Source organism: Manis pentadactyla, chromosome 9 (assembly GCF_030020395.1).
Source record: "Manis pentadactyla isolate mManPen7 chromosome 9, mManPen7.hap1, whole genome shotgun sequence".
Taxonomy (NCBI): domain Eukaryota; kingdom Metazoa; phylum Chordata; class Mammalia; order Pholidota; family Manidae; genus Manis; species Manis pentadactyla.
Window position 1 is genome coordinate 37,451,446 of NC_080027.1, and position 18,311 is coordinate 37,469,756.

The 18,311-nt window shown below is 47.0% G+C and overlaps 1 protein-coding gene across 2 annotated transcripts; it reads right to left on the bottom strand.

Annotated features, from left to right (window-relative positions):
* Positions 1-918: 918 nt before the first annotated feature.
* Positions 919-4,919, bottom strand: B3GNT6 (UDP-GlcNAc:betaGal beta-1,3-N-acetylglucosaminyltransferase 6). Of its 2 annotated transcripts, none has more exons than XM_036895381.2 (2): positions 4,875-4,919; positions 919-2,126 (listed from the first exon to the last, which is right to left on the bottom strand). In XM_036895381.2, exon 2 carries the CDS (start codon positions 2,124-2,126, stop codon positions 990-992), a length of 1,137 nt encoding a protein of 378 aa, XP_036751276.1. In that variant the 5' UTR covers positions 4,875-4,919; the 3' UTR covers positions 919-989. The 2 variants fall into 2 exon arrangements, with proteins under 2 accessions (XP_036751276.1, XP_036751275.1); XM_036895380.2 differs by lacking the exon at positions 4,875-4,919 and adding an exon at positions 2,692-2,896.
* Positions 4,920-18,311: the final 13,392 nt, after the last annotated feature.

Sequence of the window (18,311 nt, forward strand, 5' to 3'; positions counted from 1 at the left end):
ACTTCAATTGAGAAAAAAGTGCAGGTGGTATTAGAGTGACTTTAAGAGAGGAAGATTATCCTGGATTATCCAGGTAGGCCCAGTGGAAATCACAAGTGTCTTCCTTATAAACGAAAGAGGGAGGCAAGAGAAGGATATGGGGCCAAGGGAAGCAGAGGTCAGAATGGTTCCATTGCTGGTTTCAAGATGGAAGGAGGCGATAAGCCGAGGAACGTGGGCAGCCTCTGGTAGCTGGACCTGAACAGGCATTAGCTGTGGTCAGGGTGACTGTGGAGGGGACCTTGATGGTGTGTTGTCTGGCAATGACCACGTGGCCCTGGATTTGTCACTGTCTTCACTGGGTCTCAGTTTCCAGTTTGCACACAGGGGATTTTGACCTCACAGGGGGATTGGGGCTCGGGGGTGGGGAGAGACTAGGTGAGAGGAAGCCTGCCAGACACCCTCAGCTCTGACTCTAGGGGGTTGCTTTCTAGTCCCAAGTGTAGACTGACTCCTTGGGGAGGGGATCCGTCTGATGACCATCAGTCCAGCTCCAGCTCCACTCACTTGTGGAGGAAATGATGGAAATGGCAACTCATATGTGCACTGCACCCAACCCTGTGATCCTGGGTCCTCACACCTCCCTTGCTCCATTGCCCACAATGACTCAAGAGCAGGGGCTAGGTGCCCTGGAAGGCTTGTAGAGGGGGCGATGGAACTGGGTTTGGAAGGATAACAGACATCGCTCACCCAGTGGCCTTCATTCCTAGCTACACATTCAAATTACCTGAGGAACTTTAAAAATACCTATATGTCTGTGGGCACCCAAAGCCCCCAGTCAGAACTTTTGCAGATGGGACCAGGACACGGGTATTTTCCACCCCACCCCCCACCCAGGGGATTCCAGTGTGCAGCTGATGTACGGGTGCACCCTGCTGGGTAGAACAGAAGGGGTCCACATCAGGGAAGGCACATTCTCAGCTTATCCCCCCAGAGCAGCCCACTTGGCCTCAGGAGACCCTGTGTCCCTGGCTGCAGCTCAGGCCTGGGTCATGCAGCGCCTTCCACATGAGCAGCATCTCGTAGGGCATGAAGCGGTGCACGAGCAGCAGCTCACGGTACATGCAGGGGTCAAAGGAGCGCTGCCGGGCGCCGGGCAGTTGCACGCCGAAGGGTCGGATGCCCTCGTGGCCGCTGGGTGCCAGACCCGCGTGCTCCAGACACATGCCCATGTAAGCGTCGTCAATGGGGAACAGCGGGGTGAGGTGGGCAGCCCTGCGCAGGGCCTGGATCGTGTAGCTGGACAGCAGGAAGCCGCCGCCACTGCAGTACACCGGGTAGGCCGGCCCAGAGAAGAGCTGCGGGGGCACAAAGTACTTGCTCCCGCTCTCGCGGATGGGCACGGAGCCAGACATGAGCTGTCCCGTGAAGAGGTGGCGGTCAGGCCGCTGCGCCTCCAGGAAGCCAACCACGTTGGCGGTGTGCACGAAGACGTCGTCGTCGCCACTGAGCAGGAAGAGCGTGTGCGGGCAGCGCGCCTCCAGCCAGTCGAGCAGGTGTGCGTGCTTGAGCGTGAGGTTGAGGAAGGTGTCAGCGAAGGCCCACTGCAGCACGTCGCCGTGCTCACGCGCCTCCAGCCCCACCAGCGCGGCCAGCTGCTCTGCGCGCTCGGCGTCCTCGGGGGCGGCGGAGCCCAGCAGGAAGAGGCGGCGCACAGGCCGCCCGCTGTAGCTGCGCTCCTGCCCCCACGTGCGGCGGATGAGCTCGCGCCGCTCGTAGTTCGCGGGCGACGACTTCACCGCCAGCAGCAGGAAGACCCCGCGGCGGCCGGAGCACTTGGCCGGCGCGTCCCAGAGCAGCGGGAAGTGGCGGCAGTGGCGGTACCGCAGGAAGTCCTGGATGCGCGCGGGCAGCCGCGCGAAGTCGGCCGTGGAGTTCGCCGAGGCGTTGGCCACACACGGCTGCTCTGGGCTGAACGCCGACTGCTGCGCGGCAGCGAGGGCAGCCTGGGTGGCGCCATCCCACCTCTTCTCCTGCTGGGACCTGGCGGCTTGGGGCAACCACAGACGCAGGACCAAGAAGCTCACCCCGACCAGAAGGCAGGTCAGAGTCTTGGGATTCCTGGACCTGCGGCAGGGGAAACTCATCTGTGGGGGAAACCGAGTCAGCAGTGAGCCAGGGGCCGTCTTTGACACCGGGGGAATGACACCCTTCCTCCACCACGTGTCCCCGGAGCCCAGAGCCAGTCCCTTCTCAGCTCTGCTGTCAGGTGCAAAAGGAAATCAGAAATGAAGATTACACTGCAGCCTCTCTCGTCTCCCACAGTCTGGCATGTTCTGACCTGCAGCTTTGTGCATCTCACTGCCTCCTGACATCCCTCCCGGATGTCACCTAGGCCCCACAGAGGCATTGTGTCAAAGTCTCCATCTTCCCGTGAATCTATATCCAGCTTTTCCCCACCTCTGTAAATGGTACCACGGTCCACCCAGTTGCTCCAACCAGAAGCCCTGAACTCTCCCCCACCCTCAACTTAAATGTACTCTCCACATCCTGTTGATTTCATATTCGAATTTCTCCTGCTAATCCCACCTCTCCATCCCTTTGAGCCTGACCCTCTCTGACGTATTTCCCTCCTTGCTACCCAAGTCAAGGAAGCACAAGGTGATAGTACTGGACTCAGACCCAGGTCAGATCTGTGGGGTCACCACTTACATGTATCATCTTGAACAAATCATATCGAATCTCAAGGGCTGAGCAGTCTCCCCTGGAACAGAGTTAGTGCATTGCAGGGCTGTTGGGGCTGTAACACGAGCACTGAATGGCACCGATACTACAACCTCTTTGGCATTTGCTGGCCCCGCCTCCTTTTATTTCTACCTGCTGAAATTATTTTTTGTTCTCCAAACATGCCAGGTCAGGCCATTTCCTCTGTGTATTTAAATCCCCCTACCTGCCCAGGTGCACTCCAAGCCGTGCCTTCACGAAGAGCCCCCGGGGACAAATCCCAGGTCACAAGCCTTTCCTGTCTTACACCCTGCTGAGTTCAGTCACATTGGGTCCTGCCCTTCCTGAAACACATCCTATGTTTCAGAGATGCCACTCCCTCGTGGCTTTCTTCTTACCTCTTTAAAAATCTTTATGATTATCAGAGGTGCCAATAAATATTTGTTGAATGAATATTTTGTCCAGAGTATGTGCTTGATAAATATTTTCAGATTCTGTTGTTTGCACATAGTAGGTGTTAACTGGATTGAGTTGTGCTCTAGTGCTTGTGTATACACAATGTCTAGCACAAAACCAGTGTCCAGTGAAATAATGGTGACAGTTAACTGCAGATAAGAGTTGGAGAACCTGGCAAAAAGTGGTGGTGTGATCACGCAGTCCCATTAGAAATATTAGATGTAGATTCCTATAGCTCTTTGTGTATTCCTGCTTCAGTGTTTGAGTACATAGAAATGAGAGACAGTGAGATGGATTATGTCAATTTTATAATGACTAAATGCTCAGTGCCAATCCTGTGCCTGGCACATTTGGGCCATACAATATATTTTTTTCCCAATGAATGAAAGAATGAGTTAGAATAGAATTTCGAATCTAAATAACTGGGCATGAGTCCAACTTCTTTCATTAGCTGTGTGACTTCACATAAATTTGTTAATCTCCTAAATTTTAGATTTGTCATCTGAAAATCTGAGAAAGTTTACCCTCCTCATCTCAATGAAATAAAAGAGCAAGAAAATAATTTTGTCAGTGCTAAAACACTGTACAAATACTAGTTAAAAAATAACTTAAAAACATTCTCTCTCTCTTCTCCCCACCCAGAATAACATCTAGAAAGAAAAGTAATATCAGTCTGCATGCAACAATAAGTTTTGTCTCAATAAAATCCCCGTTTACTCTGAGAAACCTGATTGAGGAACCTGGACCACAGCCATCTTCTGATATAAAAATGAGGGAAAAGGTTGGACCAGTTCTTTTTCCTGGGGGCGGCACCGGTTTGCCAAACTCCACTCTTGGATGTTGACACTTAGGGGTGTCCTTTTTGTGGTTCTTTTTGCAGGTTCCACCTTCTTACAGAAGCACCTTACACTTTCATGGCCTCTGCCAGTCCTGATCCCTGTCCCTCAAGATGCAACTCAGGTACCATCTCCTGCAGGTAAGACCAGCTCATTGGAACCTGTGTCCTTGTTGATACCATGGCTGCTGAGTAGCAAAGTTGGAAAGAGGACAGACCTGCAATTTATGCAATCCTTTTTAACTGTCCTCATTTGCCGGGCCTTGGGTGAGTTCTTTATCTCAGTGCCTTGGAGGATGATATGAGTTGATTATTGTAATAGGCACTCAGGACCATGCACGGAAACATGTGTTGGCTAACAGAGAAATGTTTATGGTGCAAGGCAGGTCATCATTTTATGGATTAAGCCCAGCCTTCTTATGAGGGATTATGTTAAGTTTCTTTGACTCTCTCAATGCACCCCATTCTCACTCCGTTTATTGCCCTACTTGCTTGCTTGCCTTTGTAGTGCTGTTCACTCCGCCTGGGATTCTCTTCCTTATATGCCCAAGAACAGGAAAAGTTCCTATTTTTTATTCCCTCCTTTGATGCCCAGAGGTGGATGAGGATGACTGGTACACAGATTTCTGGGTCATCCACCAGTCCCCTACCATCCCAAAGTAGACCTGGGGAATACACGCACGTATGGTAGGCAAACAAACCTTTTATAACACTTTGGCCCCAATGGCCAACATGGAGCAATAACCTGGAGGCTTTGTCCTGGTCCCTTTCCCATTGGCCTCCCCCTGGTTCTTGCTTGGCACTCTAAAGAGAGCAGAATGGAGTGGGGGAGAAAACGCACCTCTTTGCCAATGGGAAGAAGCCCAAGCCCCCATCTTACCTTGAGTGTCTGAGAGAGAAGGTATAGATCGGAGCCATCCCCAGACTGGGACCTACCTTTAACCTTGTCTTTCACATGGGGAAGCCCCACCTCCAGGACTGTGGCTTAAATCAATATCCTTGAATCTGACCAACCCATGCATCCGTCCTCCTCCTCAGAGGGAGGGTGGAGGGCACGGAGACAGCTACATACCTCCCTCCAGCACTGCTTGCTTGCTTACCCTTCATGGTGAGACTAAATGCCATCTCATCCAGGAGAGTTTTCTTGACTCCTCCACCCACCAACTACCTCATACTCTCCCAGCAATATACTTGACTAAAACACTTATGTTTTTCTTTTTAAAAAATTGGAGTATAGTTGGTATACAATATAATTAGGTTCAGGCATACAACATAGCATTTTGAGGATTCTACACATTATGAAATGATGACTACATTAAGTGTAATTCCCATCTGTCACCATACAAAGTTAGTACAATATTATTGTCTATATTCCCTATGCTGCACTTTTCATCCCTGTGACTTATTTTATAATTAGACGTTTATATCTTTGTATCCCTTTCACCTGTTTCACCTATCCTCCTACCCCTCCCTCATGGCAACAACCAGTTTATTCTCTGTATAAATCTACTTCCATTTTGTTTCATTTTTTAGACTCCACATGTAAGTGAAATCATATGGTATTTGTCTTTCTCTGAGTTATTTAGTATAATACCTTCTAGGTCCATCCATGTTGCCACAAATGGCAGGATTTCTTTCTTTTATGGCTGAATAATGTTCCATTGTGTATATGTACCACATCTTCCTTGGTCATTCATCATCTGTCCATGGACACTGAGGTTGCTTCTGTATCTTGGATATTGTAAACAATGCTGCAGTAAATATAGGAGTACATATATCTTTCCAAATTAGTGTTTTTGTTTTCTTTGAGTAAATACCCAGAGGTGAAATTACTGGGTCAAACGGTATTTCTATTTTTAATTTTTGAAGACATTCCATAGTGTTCTGTTCTCCATAGTGGCTGCACTGATTTACATTCCCAACAACAGTGTACAAGGGGTCCCTTTTCCCCCCAAAGTCATCAGCACTTGCTATTTTTTGTCTTTTTGATACTAGCCATTCTGACTGGTGTGAGGTGATATCTCACTGTGGTTTAGATTTGCATTTCCCTGATGATTAGTGATGTGGAGCATCTTTTCATGGGCCTGTTGGCCATATGTAAGTCTTTTTTGGAAAATGTCTATATAGGTTCTCTGCCCATTTTTTAATCATATTTTTTTTTGTATGAGTTCTTTGTACATTTTGGGTAGTAACCCCTTATTGGATGTATCATTTGCAAACATATTCTCCCATATATTAAGTTGTCTTTTCATTTTGTTGATAGTTTCCTTTGCTGTGTAGAAGCTTTTTAGTTCGATGTAGTCCCACTTGTTTATTTTTGCTTTTGTTTCCCTTGCCTGGGGAGACATTGACTGAAACACTTTATCCTGTATTGTAATGATGTTTTTCCTGCTAGACTGAGAGAAATTCCAGGGCCTGGGACATGTTCTGTTAACATAGGATGTGCCTTAAAATCTTTGTTGAGTAAGTTGCATGAAAATGTCCATATAGATGTACTTTCTAAACACATTAATGACATCTGAGTATACTGAGTTTTATAAATGATCAAGAGTTTCATCCTATTATCACTGTGAGTTGTTGGGAGAGAGATGGATCAGACTCAGCCGTGCTCCTCAAGAGCTCACTGTATCTTGGGAGAGCCAGACGCTAAATAATTATAAAGTGATGTGACATACAAACACAAACCGTAGAGAGGGAACTTGGAGAAGGGAATCTGAGTGAGCCAGGGAAACTTCACATTAGAACCAGATTGTATCAGTTATCTATTGCTGTGTAACAAGCCACCCCAAAAGTTAATGGCTTAACAGAATTTATTATTTCTCAAGCTTCTGTGGTTGCCTGGGAAGTTCTCGTGCTGGACCCACACAGACTCTCTCATGTGGCTGTTTTCAGCTACTGTGTAAGCTGAGAAATGGGCTGAACTGGGACGCTGTCCTGTGCCCTTTCATCCTGGCTGCCTCCCGGATGGTGGTCTCAGGGTTCCAAGATGGTGAAGGTGGAGGTTACAAGACCTCTTGAGGCCTGGACTGTAGAACTTGCATCATGTCACTTCCACCACATTCTGTTCATCAAAGCAACTCACAAGACCAGCCCAGAGACAAGGGGAGAAGAGGAGTTTCAAGAACTGCAGCCATATTTAACCTACCACATGTATTTTTAGGGGGAAAGGAAGTTTCCCAGCAGGCAAGGAGCATTGCAAAGAGGGAAGGGCACTCCGGGTAGAGGTACAGAGCAGGCAATTAACAGGACATGTCTGGGAAACATTCCAAGTTTAATATGGTTTTCTTTTAATATGGTTAAAACCATATTAAATTATAATTATGAAAGATCTAATAATTAACTACAAATATGAATATTGGCAGTTGAAGGGACAGAGACAGATTAGAGGCTCCCTGAGAAAGGCCTCGAATGCCATACCCTTTAAAGTTCTGTCAAGTCCTTGGTCCTTTGAAAGATTTGACAAGTCCATGCCTCTTGTCAGGAGTCCAGTATAGCAGCCCGTATGGTGGTGTGGATGCTAGAGAGGGCAAGACTGGGGGCAGGGACCCAGGGATAGGGGTACAGTGACCCACCGGGGAGAGGGCAGGCCCAGGCCTCAAGTGGGCAGGGGTGTCAGTATGGCAGGGATGGTGTCCTCAGAGCTTGGTGACTTCCTGGATATTGTGAGAATGTTTCCTCTCAGGCTCCTTGTCCTTCTTGCTAATTTAGAGGGGCTGAGGGTGGGGGGAGTGGGGGATAAGGATGAGGGGGGAGTGGGGGATAAGGATGAGGGGGGAGAGAGTGGTAGAGAAAGGAGGAGGGGGCTTGAGTATAGCCCTTAGTTGGGGATGGGGAGATGTGTCTGGAGGATTAGGGGAGCCCAGACTCACTGGCAGCCTCCTGGCTGATGAATGGCTGGAAGAGGGTAAAAGCTTCAGTCAAAGCTGGGGAAATGAGGGCAAGGGTAGAGCCTGAGAGACCCGGCCATATGCCTGCTCAGACTGGGCAACTCCTGCCCACTCATGGCTAGGGTCCAAGGCCTGGCACAGAGCAGGAATCCAGCCAGGGTAGCCAAATGACTGGATTTTGCTAGCTAATTTTCTTTAAGCCCCCTGAAATCTGATATTTTCTGCTTATCAGAAATGTCTTTTTGGAAGTTTGGGAATGTATTGAAGTAGGGAGAAAGTTAAATGTGGGTAAGTTTATTGGAGTAAAATGAAGCCTTTAGGACAGGCAACTCTGACCTCTCTAGGAAGGTTCTGGAGTGTCCAGGGAGGAACTTAGTGAGATGTATTAGTGGGCGTGTGCCAGGGTGGCTTCAGAAAGGTGTGTATGGTGCAGAAGTGGAATTAAAGTCATCCGAATTCCTTTTCAGCCTCCCCTTGTACAGCGGTGGGGATATAAATCTAGTGTAACAAGTCTTGGTCCAGTGCTGGTACCACACCTAGTCTGGGAAACCAGGGTGAGGAACCTGTCCCCACCTCCAAGACAAACAGATTCTGTGGGCACAGGCCAGCATCTGGCAACCAGGAAGGGGAGGGAAAGTTGGGTGGGTCTGTTCCAGGTTACGGTCAGAGGGACAGGGATCTGGAAGACGGCTTGACCCCTCAGGTTTGATCAGAAAATTTGAGGTACCTCTGGCAGGCCCAGGCCAGGCACTTACTCTTACAGGAAGGATCCCATTGAGAAACCTTTTATAATTAGACTCATGCTACACCATGGTAAGACAACTCTACATCTATGGATGTAGAATCCAACATTTAAAGTTAAGTGAGTTGGCCACAGTCACACAGCTTTTCAGTGGCGGACCAGGATCCTAAGCCAGTTCTTTAGATTCCAAGGACATAAAGTATGTAATGGAACCATCAGCACTATTGTGAGCTCCAACTTGGAGCCTGCTGCCTCAATGCAGTGTTGGCTCGGGGTCACCGCCCTCCACCCCTCGTGCCCCATGAAGGCTAGTCCTGCCAACAGATACAGCTGTACCCAGCCCAGCACTGGCATCCATAGACCCCGAGGAACTAGAACTCAGGCCTCACTGAGGGCTTCCTGTACAAGTACCTGGTGATTCTCTGTGGTTGGAGGTGCCCTTGTCCTTCAAACTTCTGCTATCTAATCCTTTAATAGTTCGGTTTCTAGGACCCAATCTGAGACCCTCTTCTTTTCTTCCATTATTTCATCCATACTCATAGCTTCAAATGTCATGTATACTTTTGATTATCCCATTTGTACCTTCAACCCACATTGCTGAGCTGAGCTCCAGATCCACATTTCTTACCATCCTTACACTCTCCACCAGGATATATGTCTACTTTAGACTTCAAACTCAACAAATCCCAAACTTACTCGATGATAACTCACATGCAATCTGCTTCTTCCTATATTGCTCAGATATATTTGTATTTTTGTCTCCAATGCCACTATCCACAACTCTCTCCTACTTGGATTACTACATCCTCCTTCTGTCTGGTAGCCCCGCATCTGCACTGGCTCCCTTTAATCCATTCTCCATCCTTCCAAGAGCTTTCAAAATTAAAATTATTTTCTTGTCTTTCTACTTTTTTTTCCTGGTATTATTTAGGCATTGTTTAATTTCTTTCTTTTCTTTTCTTTTTTTTTATTTTGGTATCATTAATCGACAATTACATGAGCGACATTATGGTTACTAGACTCCCCCCATCATCAAGTCCCCACCACATACCTCATTACAGTCACTGTCTATCAGTGTAGTAAGATGCTGTAAAATCACTACTTGTCTTCTCTGTGTTGTACAGCCCTCCCTGTGCCCCCCACTCCCTACATTATCTTTGCTAATTGTACTGTCCCTTTTCCCCCCTTGTCCTTCCCTTCCCACCCATCCTCCCCAGTCCCTTTTCCTTTGGTAACTGTTAGTCCATTCTTGGGTTCTGTGATTCTGCTGCTGTTTTGTCCCTTCAGTTTTTTTCTTTGTTCTTATACTCCACATATGAGTGAAATCATTTGGTACTTGTCTTTCTCCACCTGGCTTATTTCACTGAGCATAATACCCTCTAGCTCCATCCATGTTGTTGCAAATGGTAGGATTTGTTTTCTTCTTATGGCTGAATAATATTCCATTGTGTATATGTACCACCTCTTCTTTATCCATTCATCTACTGATGGACACTTAGGTTGCTCCCATTTCTTGGCTATTGTAAACAGTGCTGCGATAAACATAGGGGTGCATCTGTCTTTTTCAAACTGGGCTGCTGCATTCTTAGGGAAAATTTCTAGGAGTGGAATTCCTGGGTCAAATGGTATTTCTATTTTGAGTTTTTGAGGAACCTCCATACTGCTTTCCACAATGATTGAACTAATTTACATTCCCACCAGCAGTGTAGGAGGGTTCCCCTTTCTCCACATACTCGCCAACATTTGTTGTTGTTTGTCTTTTGGATGGCGGCCATCCTAACTGGTGTAAGGTGATATCTCATTGTGGTTTTAATTTGCATTTATCTGATGATTAGCGATGTGGAGCATCTTTTCATGTGTCTGTTGGCCATCTGAATTTCTTCTATGGAGAAGTTTCTGTTCAGATCCTCTGCTCATTTTTTAAGTGGATTATTTGCTTTTTGTTTGTTGAGGTGCATGAGCTCTTTATATATTTTGGATGTCAACCCTTTATCAGATCTGTCATTCATGAATATAATCTCCCATACTGTAGGATGTCTTTTTGTTCTATTGATGGTGTCCTTTGTTGTACAGAAGATTTTCAGTTTGATATAGTCCCACTTGTTCATCTTTGCTTTTGTTTCCTTTGCCTGGGGGGATATGTTCATGAAAAGTTGCTCATGTTTATGTCCAAGAGATTTTTGCCTATGTTTTTTTCTAAAAGTTTTATGGTTTCATTACTTACATTCAGGTCTTTCATCCATTTTGAATTTACTTTTGTGTATGGGGTTAGACAGTGATCCAGTTTCATTCTCTTACATGTAGCTGCCCAGTTTTGCCAACACCAGCTGTTGAAGAGGCTGTCATTTCCCCGTTGTATATCCATGGCTCCTTTATCATATATTAATTGACCGTATATGTTTGGGTTAATGTCTGGACTCTCTAATCTGTTCCACTGGTCTGTGGGTCTGTTCTTGTGCCAGTACTAAATTGTCTTGATTACTGTGGCTTTGTAGTAGAGCTTGAAGTTGGAAAGCGAGATCTCCCCTGCTTTATTCTTCCTTCTCAGGATTGCTTTGGCTATTCAGGGTTTTTCTTTCTACTTTTTTCCTTTTTATTTTTTGCTTAGAACAAATTTACTCACTCACAGCTCTGGAGGCCAGAAGTCTGAAGTCTAGGTTTCAGTTAGGGTTGGTTCCTTGTGGGGGTTCAGAGGGCCAATCTCCTCCACCCATCTCCTAGCTTTTGGTCATTGCTGGCAATCCTTGTTCCTGGGTCTGTGGCAGCATCAGTCTAATCTCCACCTCAATCACATTGTATTCTCCCTGTGTGTCCCAAATTCAAATTCTTAGTATGGTTTTCAAAGCTTTGTATGACTTAATTCCTGCTCATTTCCCCAGACACTCACCTCTTGCTCTCCCTGCTATCACCAGCCTCTTTTTCCTTCCTTAGTTCTCTTAGTTCTTCTCATCCTTTTCTTAATGTGATATTCATTGTCAGGGAAACCTTTGCTTCTCCAGTTCCCTAGCGTGCACTTTCAGAGCTCTCTACACCCTTCCTCCATGATGCTCACCCTGAAAGTAACTGGCACAATTATTCGTTAGACACTAGATTGCAAGTGCTGTAGGGCTGGGTGTCTCTCTTGTTCTCCTAACATGGCACCTAACATGGATGTTGCATTTCAGTTTGTTGAATGGGTGGTACGGTACCGTGTGGTCCCACATAGTAGGGCTCAAGAAATGAATTCTTTCTCTTTTAATGCATATTTTCTTTCTCCACATTTTCCTTTGAGAATCAAGCCCTATTTTGGGACTAGGCCACCCTACCAAGTGAGACAAGTCCTGCTTCCTTTCTTACTTAGGTAGACCCATTCTGCATTCAAGTCCAGGGCTGAAGGAAGAAGAAAAGCTGAAAAAAACATCCCAGAAATGCCAGAGCTGAGCCCAGGGAAAGCTAAAAAAAAGTTCACTAAATCAATGGGTGGCTTTGTGTAGGGGGTGTGTGTGGCAGGGTGGCTTTAGAAATGTACTGTACAGTACCTTAGAATGTGTATTATACAGAGGTGGGATTAAAACAACCCTTGCTCCTCTTCAGTCATCCCTTTTACAAAGCACAGCAAATTGCAAAAAAAAAATTTTTTTCCCAAGTTCACTGTGTCCTTTATCAGACAAGGATTTCTGGTTCCCTTTTGCCAGCATCTATTTGTTGATCCAGGAAAGGCTGCCCCTCCCTGGCACACAAAGAAGGGACTGGTTGAAGCATCTAACATATGGTCAGCAGTGACTTCAACTACCCATTTCAGCAGGCTCGGCTAGGAAAGCTAATATTTGAAAAGCTATGGTGTGGAAAACGAGGTGAGTTGCAGGAAATTCTAATTCATTTTACATCTTAGATGACACTTTGGTCACTGCCAAAGATATAAACCATACACATACGTGACTTAGGCAGTACTGTTTTTCTGTTTCTCTTCTGTCCCCTTTCATTGTGTGAAGCTGGCAGGTTCATGTGTTTACTTCAGAGCTCTTAAGGTTGAGAATGCTGTGTATTTATAGGTCATACATGGTTAATTGAAAAGTTATTAGCTTTTAACCTTGTAAATTACCCAGGCTTGGAGTAGAAAGGTACTGCAGTATAGTTCAACACTCTAATGACAGTAAGTCCCAGCATAATTACTAAACATCCTTCCCATGAACAGGACGGCTACTAGCCTATATGGCCCCTGTCACTGGCAAATTAGAAAAAGGTCCCAAGATGCAACCTTACAAGGCATATGCCCTGACAAACAGCACAGGCTAGATTTCAGCCTCCATTAACCACACCCTCCCTATAACCACCTGTCTGCCCAATGGGTTTTAGCCCCTGGCAAGTTCGCTATGGATTCAATGTGACCAAAGAAATTGACAGCAAAAATTCTTTGGGGTGAAAGGGTTTATAACTCGGCTTGTTCTCCTGTGTAGGTCGAGCACTAGCATCTCTGCCTCCGCCCAGAGCCCTGGGCCGAGCTCTCTATATAGTGCAATATTAGCTTATTGCCTAAAGGTGTAGAAGTGGTAGCCTAGCAACAGGCCAGTTACATCATCAGGTGGTTTAAGTTCAGTGAGGATCCTGGCCATAGGAACCCCAACTTCCCCACACTCCACCCCTCCAGGATTCTCGCCTTACAATCTACATGCTTTCAATCTTCTGCAATGGTCCCTGTGTGAGAAAGCTGGAGCACTGTAACCAGATTCCACAACAGCAACAGAGGATAACACCAACTTAGAGATAATAACAAAATTATAATAATCCTCCTAATAACAAAAATTATAAGCCAGAGGAAGTTCCCAATCCACAAAGACTTTAGGGGTGATAAGACACATGTTTTAATGACACCAACATAGGCAAATCTTGTCCATCAGGTAGGATGCATGCAAGAGAGTGATCCTATGATAGGACTGTAGCAGGAAGGGGGTCCCTTCCAGGTCTAGTATACCATACTTTTACTCCTTTCCCCGTGGGGGTTACTGAAGGGTCTATACATATAGTGCTACTGGAGGTGCATGCACTGGCCATAATGATAAAACAAAACTCTCCGGTAAGATGCTCTTACCTTCTGGCCATTGAGGATATACTACTATGCTCTTTAGGGGCCACTCTGCTGTTATTCCAGGAATACACAGGAGGCCAGCTTCCAGGCCTTGTCCCCAAGGTGCCAGGAGAGCCAGCCATTGTTGGTCCATGTGTTGAAAGGTCCAAAGCCATGTCCACTCAATAGAGTCTCCAGGGTTCAGTGCAGTTGGTGCTGGCAGCAAGATATTATTCTGGTAGTTGAACCTCGGTTTCAGTGATTCTTCCTTGGTTTGTACTTGCAGTTGTATAGGGAAGGCAGCCATATGTGTTAACATGTCTTCAGGGCTCAGGGCTCCCTTTTGGAGTCTCTCGTTCAAACGCCATAGCACAGTCCATAAGCAGACTGACCATCTCCGCTGACTATTGGTATCTGGCTTTAGTCTGGATTTTAACAATCCTCTCTATCATGCCTACTGCAGGATTGTATGATACATGAAACTTCCACTTGATTCCCAGCTGTCACACCCATTCCTGCAGTATATGTCCAGTAAAATGGGTGTCCTGATCACTCTCAATTACCTGTGGTCGGCCATAGGCAACAAAGAGATGCTACAGGCCTCTTTTGGTCATCTGCTGGTCTGCACAATGGGTAGGAAAAACAACCAGAAGTCCAGTAGCTGTGTCCACACAGGTCATGGCATACTGATATCCTTCTGACACAGGTAGAGGCCCAATATAATCTATATGCTACCTGACGAGGGGTATAGGCCCCTTAGCTATTGTCCCATGTTACTGTGGAACTTGGTGCAAGTCCCTTTTGGAGCACATGACACACTCCTGCTGGGCTCTACAAATTTCTTCAAAGGTCAAAGACAAGCCCCACTGATGGGCTACAGCCCATATTGTCTTTTGCCCTGCATGCAACAAACACTGATGTAACCATTGGGCTACATCAGGGCAGGCTTTCCTTCTAACCAACGTATCTGGGCCAATTTATCTGCTTCATCATTTCCTGGGGATGCCAGTGGCAAATGACCTGTAACATGGTATACTGTAATAATTAATTTAGTCTGACCACAGGCCCATAAGTCTTGCCACAATTCTTGTCCCCAAGGGGGTTGGTGACCAACCAGCCAATTGGCATGGTACCAGGTTGGTAGCCACAGGGTCAAGCCCCGATAGACAGCCCAGCTGTCGGTGCAGACAACTGTAGGGGAGGGCTCCTGGCTGATCACAAGCCACACGGCCCACAACTCTGCCCCTTGGCTGCTCTTCCCCTCACCATCTTCCATCCATATTGTCTCAGTCTTAGGATGGAAAGCTATGGCCCTCTGTTTTGGGGGCTGCCCACAGCTGGAGCCATCTGTGTACCATGCATCTTCAGGTACAGGGGCTCTTCCCTCCCGATAGGGACTCTCTGCTACTAATGGTTCAAAAGTAAGTTCTTCCTGCTTTTCACTAGTATATGCCACCGAACCCAATAAGCGTTGTTCTTCACTCAAGGGGCTACTAGGGAGGGCACTATGCTGCTGTAGGTAAGTGCCCCACTTGGCCAGTGTGGGCATTTGTGCCACACCACTCCTTGGCTTTTGGGTGCAGTATCGTACCCACCCCAATATGGGATAGGTGGTTATTACCTTTATCAGGGCCATTCCAGTGATGGGTTCTGTAGCCAGCAAGGCATGATACATGGCAGTCAGTTGTTTTTCTATCAAAGTGTATCATACCTCTGCCCCTTTCCAGAGTTGTGACCAGAATCCAATAGGTTGGCGAGTTCATTCAAGCCACTGCCAGAGACCCCAGCCATAACCATTTTCAGTCACATGAACATCCAGCTCACAGGGCCTTGATGCCTGTTTTGCTGTAGTAAAGGCAGATGCACATGTCTCATCCCAGTCCCACCTGATGACCTTTTGTACCAACTGGTATAAGGGCTTCAGAATTTGTGCCAAGTGTGGGATAAACACTCTCCAGTAGCCTAGAAGACCCAGAAACTCCTGTAGCAATGCTACAGTTGTAGGGGTAGGAAAGGCCTGGACTTTATCTATAACTGCTTCTGGTATAACTTTGGTTTTACCTGACCAGATGACCCTCAAGAATTTGACAGACAAACCAGGTCCCTGAACCTTGGTGCTATTCACGGCTCATCCTTTCTCCTGTAAATGTTACGGCAGTCTAGGTGCTGCACCTTCTAGATCTGAAAGAGAATTGGATGTGCACATGACATCATCAATATAATGGTACAGCCGCATCATTGGCAGTTTCTCCCATGTAGCCAAGTCCTGAGCTACAAGTCCATGACATATGGTGGGGCTGTGGAGGTATCCCTGTGGAAGGACGGTGAAAGTCCATTGCCATCCTTCCCACATGAAGGCAAACTGTTCCTGACTTCCCTGCCCAATGTCAATGGAAAAGAAGGCATTAGCAAGATCTACCACATAATGATATGTTCCGAGTTCATGGCTGAGGGTATCCATCAAGCCTGCAATAGAGGGGACAGCAGCATGCATAGGGGGTATGACTTTATTCAGTTCTCTGTAATCCATAGTCATATGCCAGGAGCCATCTGGCTTTTTTACTGGCCACACTGGGGAATTGAAAGGACTATGGGTGGGCTTTATAATACCCACCTTTTCCAGCTTCTGGAGAATTTCTCCAATCTCTTTATGCCTTCCAGGCAGTTTGTATTGTTTAGTATTAGTCACCCGCTGAGGCACAGGCAAAGTAATGGGCGGGTGCCTAGCATGTCCCCTCAGAACTGCCTTCACCACATGTACTCTCAGTCTGAACTCACCTGCAGTGGTCTGCAACCATAGACCCTGCAGGATATCAATCCCCAAAATATACTCAGGGATAGGAGATATATACACAGTATACTCTTTTGGGGGTAAATGCCCTATTCCCAAAGGGATTTGGGCTTTTTTCACTCTGATAGCCTTCCCCCTATATCCACCTATGATAGTGGGGGTCCCGGGGAACCGCTCAGGGTTACCATGAATCAGTGAACATTCAGCCCCTGTGTCCACCAGAGCCAGGGTACATTGTATGTTCATGGGGACCAATGGATAGCTATTTCAACATGTGGCCTCCAGTCCCCCCTGTCCTCAGGGCAGATACCTTGACATTCCCCTCAGTCAAACTGTGTTCCCCAATCATCTTCCTGTGTGGGCTCAAGTGAGGTTGGCTCGCTCTCCAGCAGGAAGTCTTGCAGACACACAGGCTGGACTTGTGGCTCTGTCTCTGACCTCTGCCTCTTTGGTCTTAATAGCTGGAACTGCTGCTCTGGTTTCAGTTGTTGCCATAGCTCTAGTTAAGATCCTATTTGACTTCCCATCTAATTTCCTTCCATCTGCTCCTGCCCATATTAAATCAACCCACATCTGGGTCCTTGTAACCTTCATGGGGCCCTTTAAATTCATCTTGTGAGTAATAGATCTTATTTCTTTCTGGGTTCTCATTGCTTCAGCCTCTCCTAAGTCTGCTGTTGTACGTGTCACCTCACTTATGGGGTGCCCTAAGTGAGGGAAAAGAATGGCCACTAGAGACCCAAAGAGGGATGTGGGAGCCATTTGAAGCACAGTATTTCTCATCTCAGTAGTGAAAATCTCTTCATCTGGGCCATAATTCTCTAGACTATGGATGGCATTTCTTATGCCTAGCTCTCATAACACTTGTTGGAGCTCAGCATACATTTGCCATCTAACAGGAGAGGATGGTAGATCACCCGGATTGGGCCACACAGCACAAAGTGCAGCCATAAGCCAGTTGAGGGAGTGACCCCCTGGGGTCTGATGTGCATTTTGTAATCGCTGTCTCAAGGCGGGCTGCACTTTCAGGGAAGCCAGCTTTCCCATCTCTGATCCTGACAGAACAATTCCATCCACCCCTAAGTCCCACACATGCAGGAGCCAAGCTGATATTGACTCAGAGGACATCTGCCTAAACCAGGAGCCCAACCCCACCAGCTCAGCCTGAGTACAGGGGTGGAGCATAGAGTGCTCCAGGATCTGGGGAGGGGGCTGCTCCTTTCCTTGGGGAACTTTCAGCTGCTGGGTCTTTATTTTCTTTACAATCACTGGGTGTGCTTTCAATACAGGAGGAGCCAGTGCCTCCGGCACCACCCTTTCATCCTTCCCCAGCTCCTCCATTTCTGGGGCTGATGGCACCTTTCTCTCCCCTCCCCCAAGTGCCTCCTCTGCTACAACTTTTACCTCTTCTACAGCCCCTCGCAGCAATGCCAGCTCAGTCTTCAGCAGCTTTCTTACCTTCACCTCAATGCTTCGCAGCCGACATTCTCATACCACCTCTGCCTGTGCTTCCTTCAGGAGTTCATCTTTTTCCCTGATGACCTTTTCCTCCTTCAGAGCACCTGGCAACGCTGCCATGTTGTTCTTTAAGGAATTGTTTACCTCTCCAATGGCACCTTGCTGCCAGTGTTCTCGTGCTGCCTCCTCTCAGATCAATGCCATTTCCTTCTTCAGGGAATCCACAGAAGTTTGCAGCTCATGTTCTCATGCTGCCATTTCTTGGGTCTTTTTCAGCATATCCTTCTCTTCTGTAGACTTTTTTAATACTGTGAGAAGCAGCCAACCCATAGTTCCTGCTGCCTCATGGGCACTGTCTCTCAAAATACATACTTACTATACCAAGGGCCACCCCT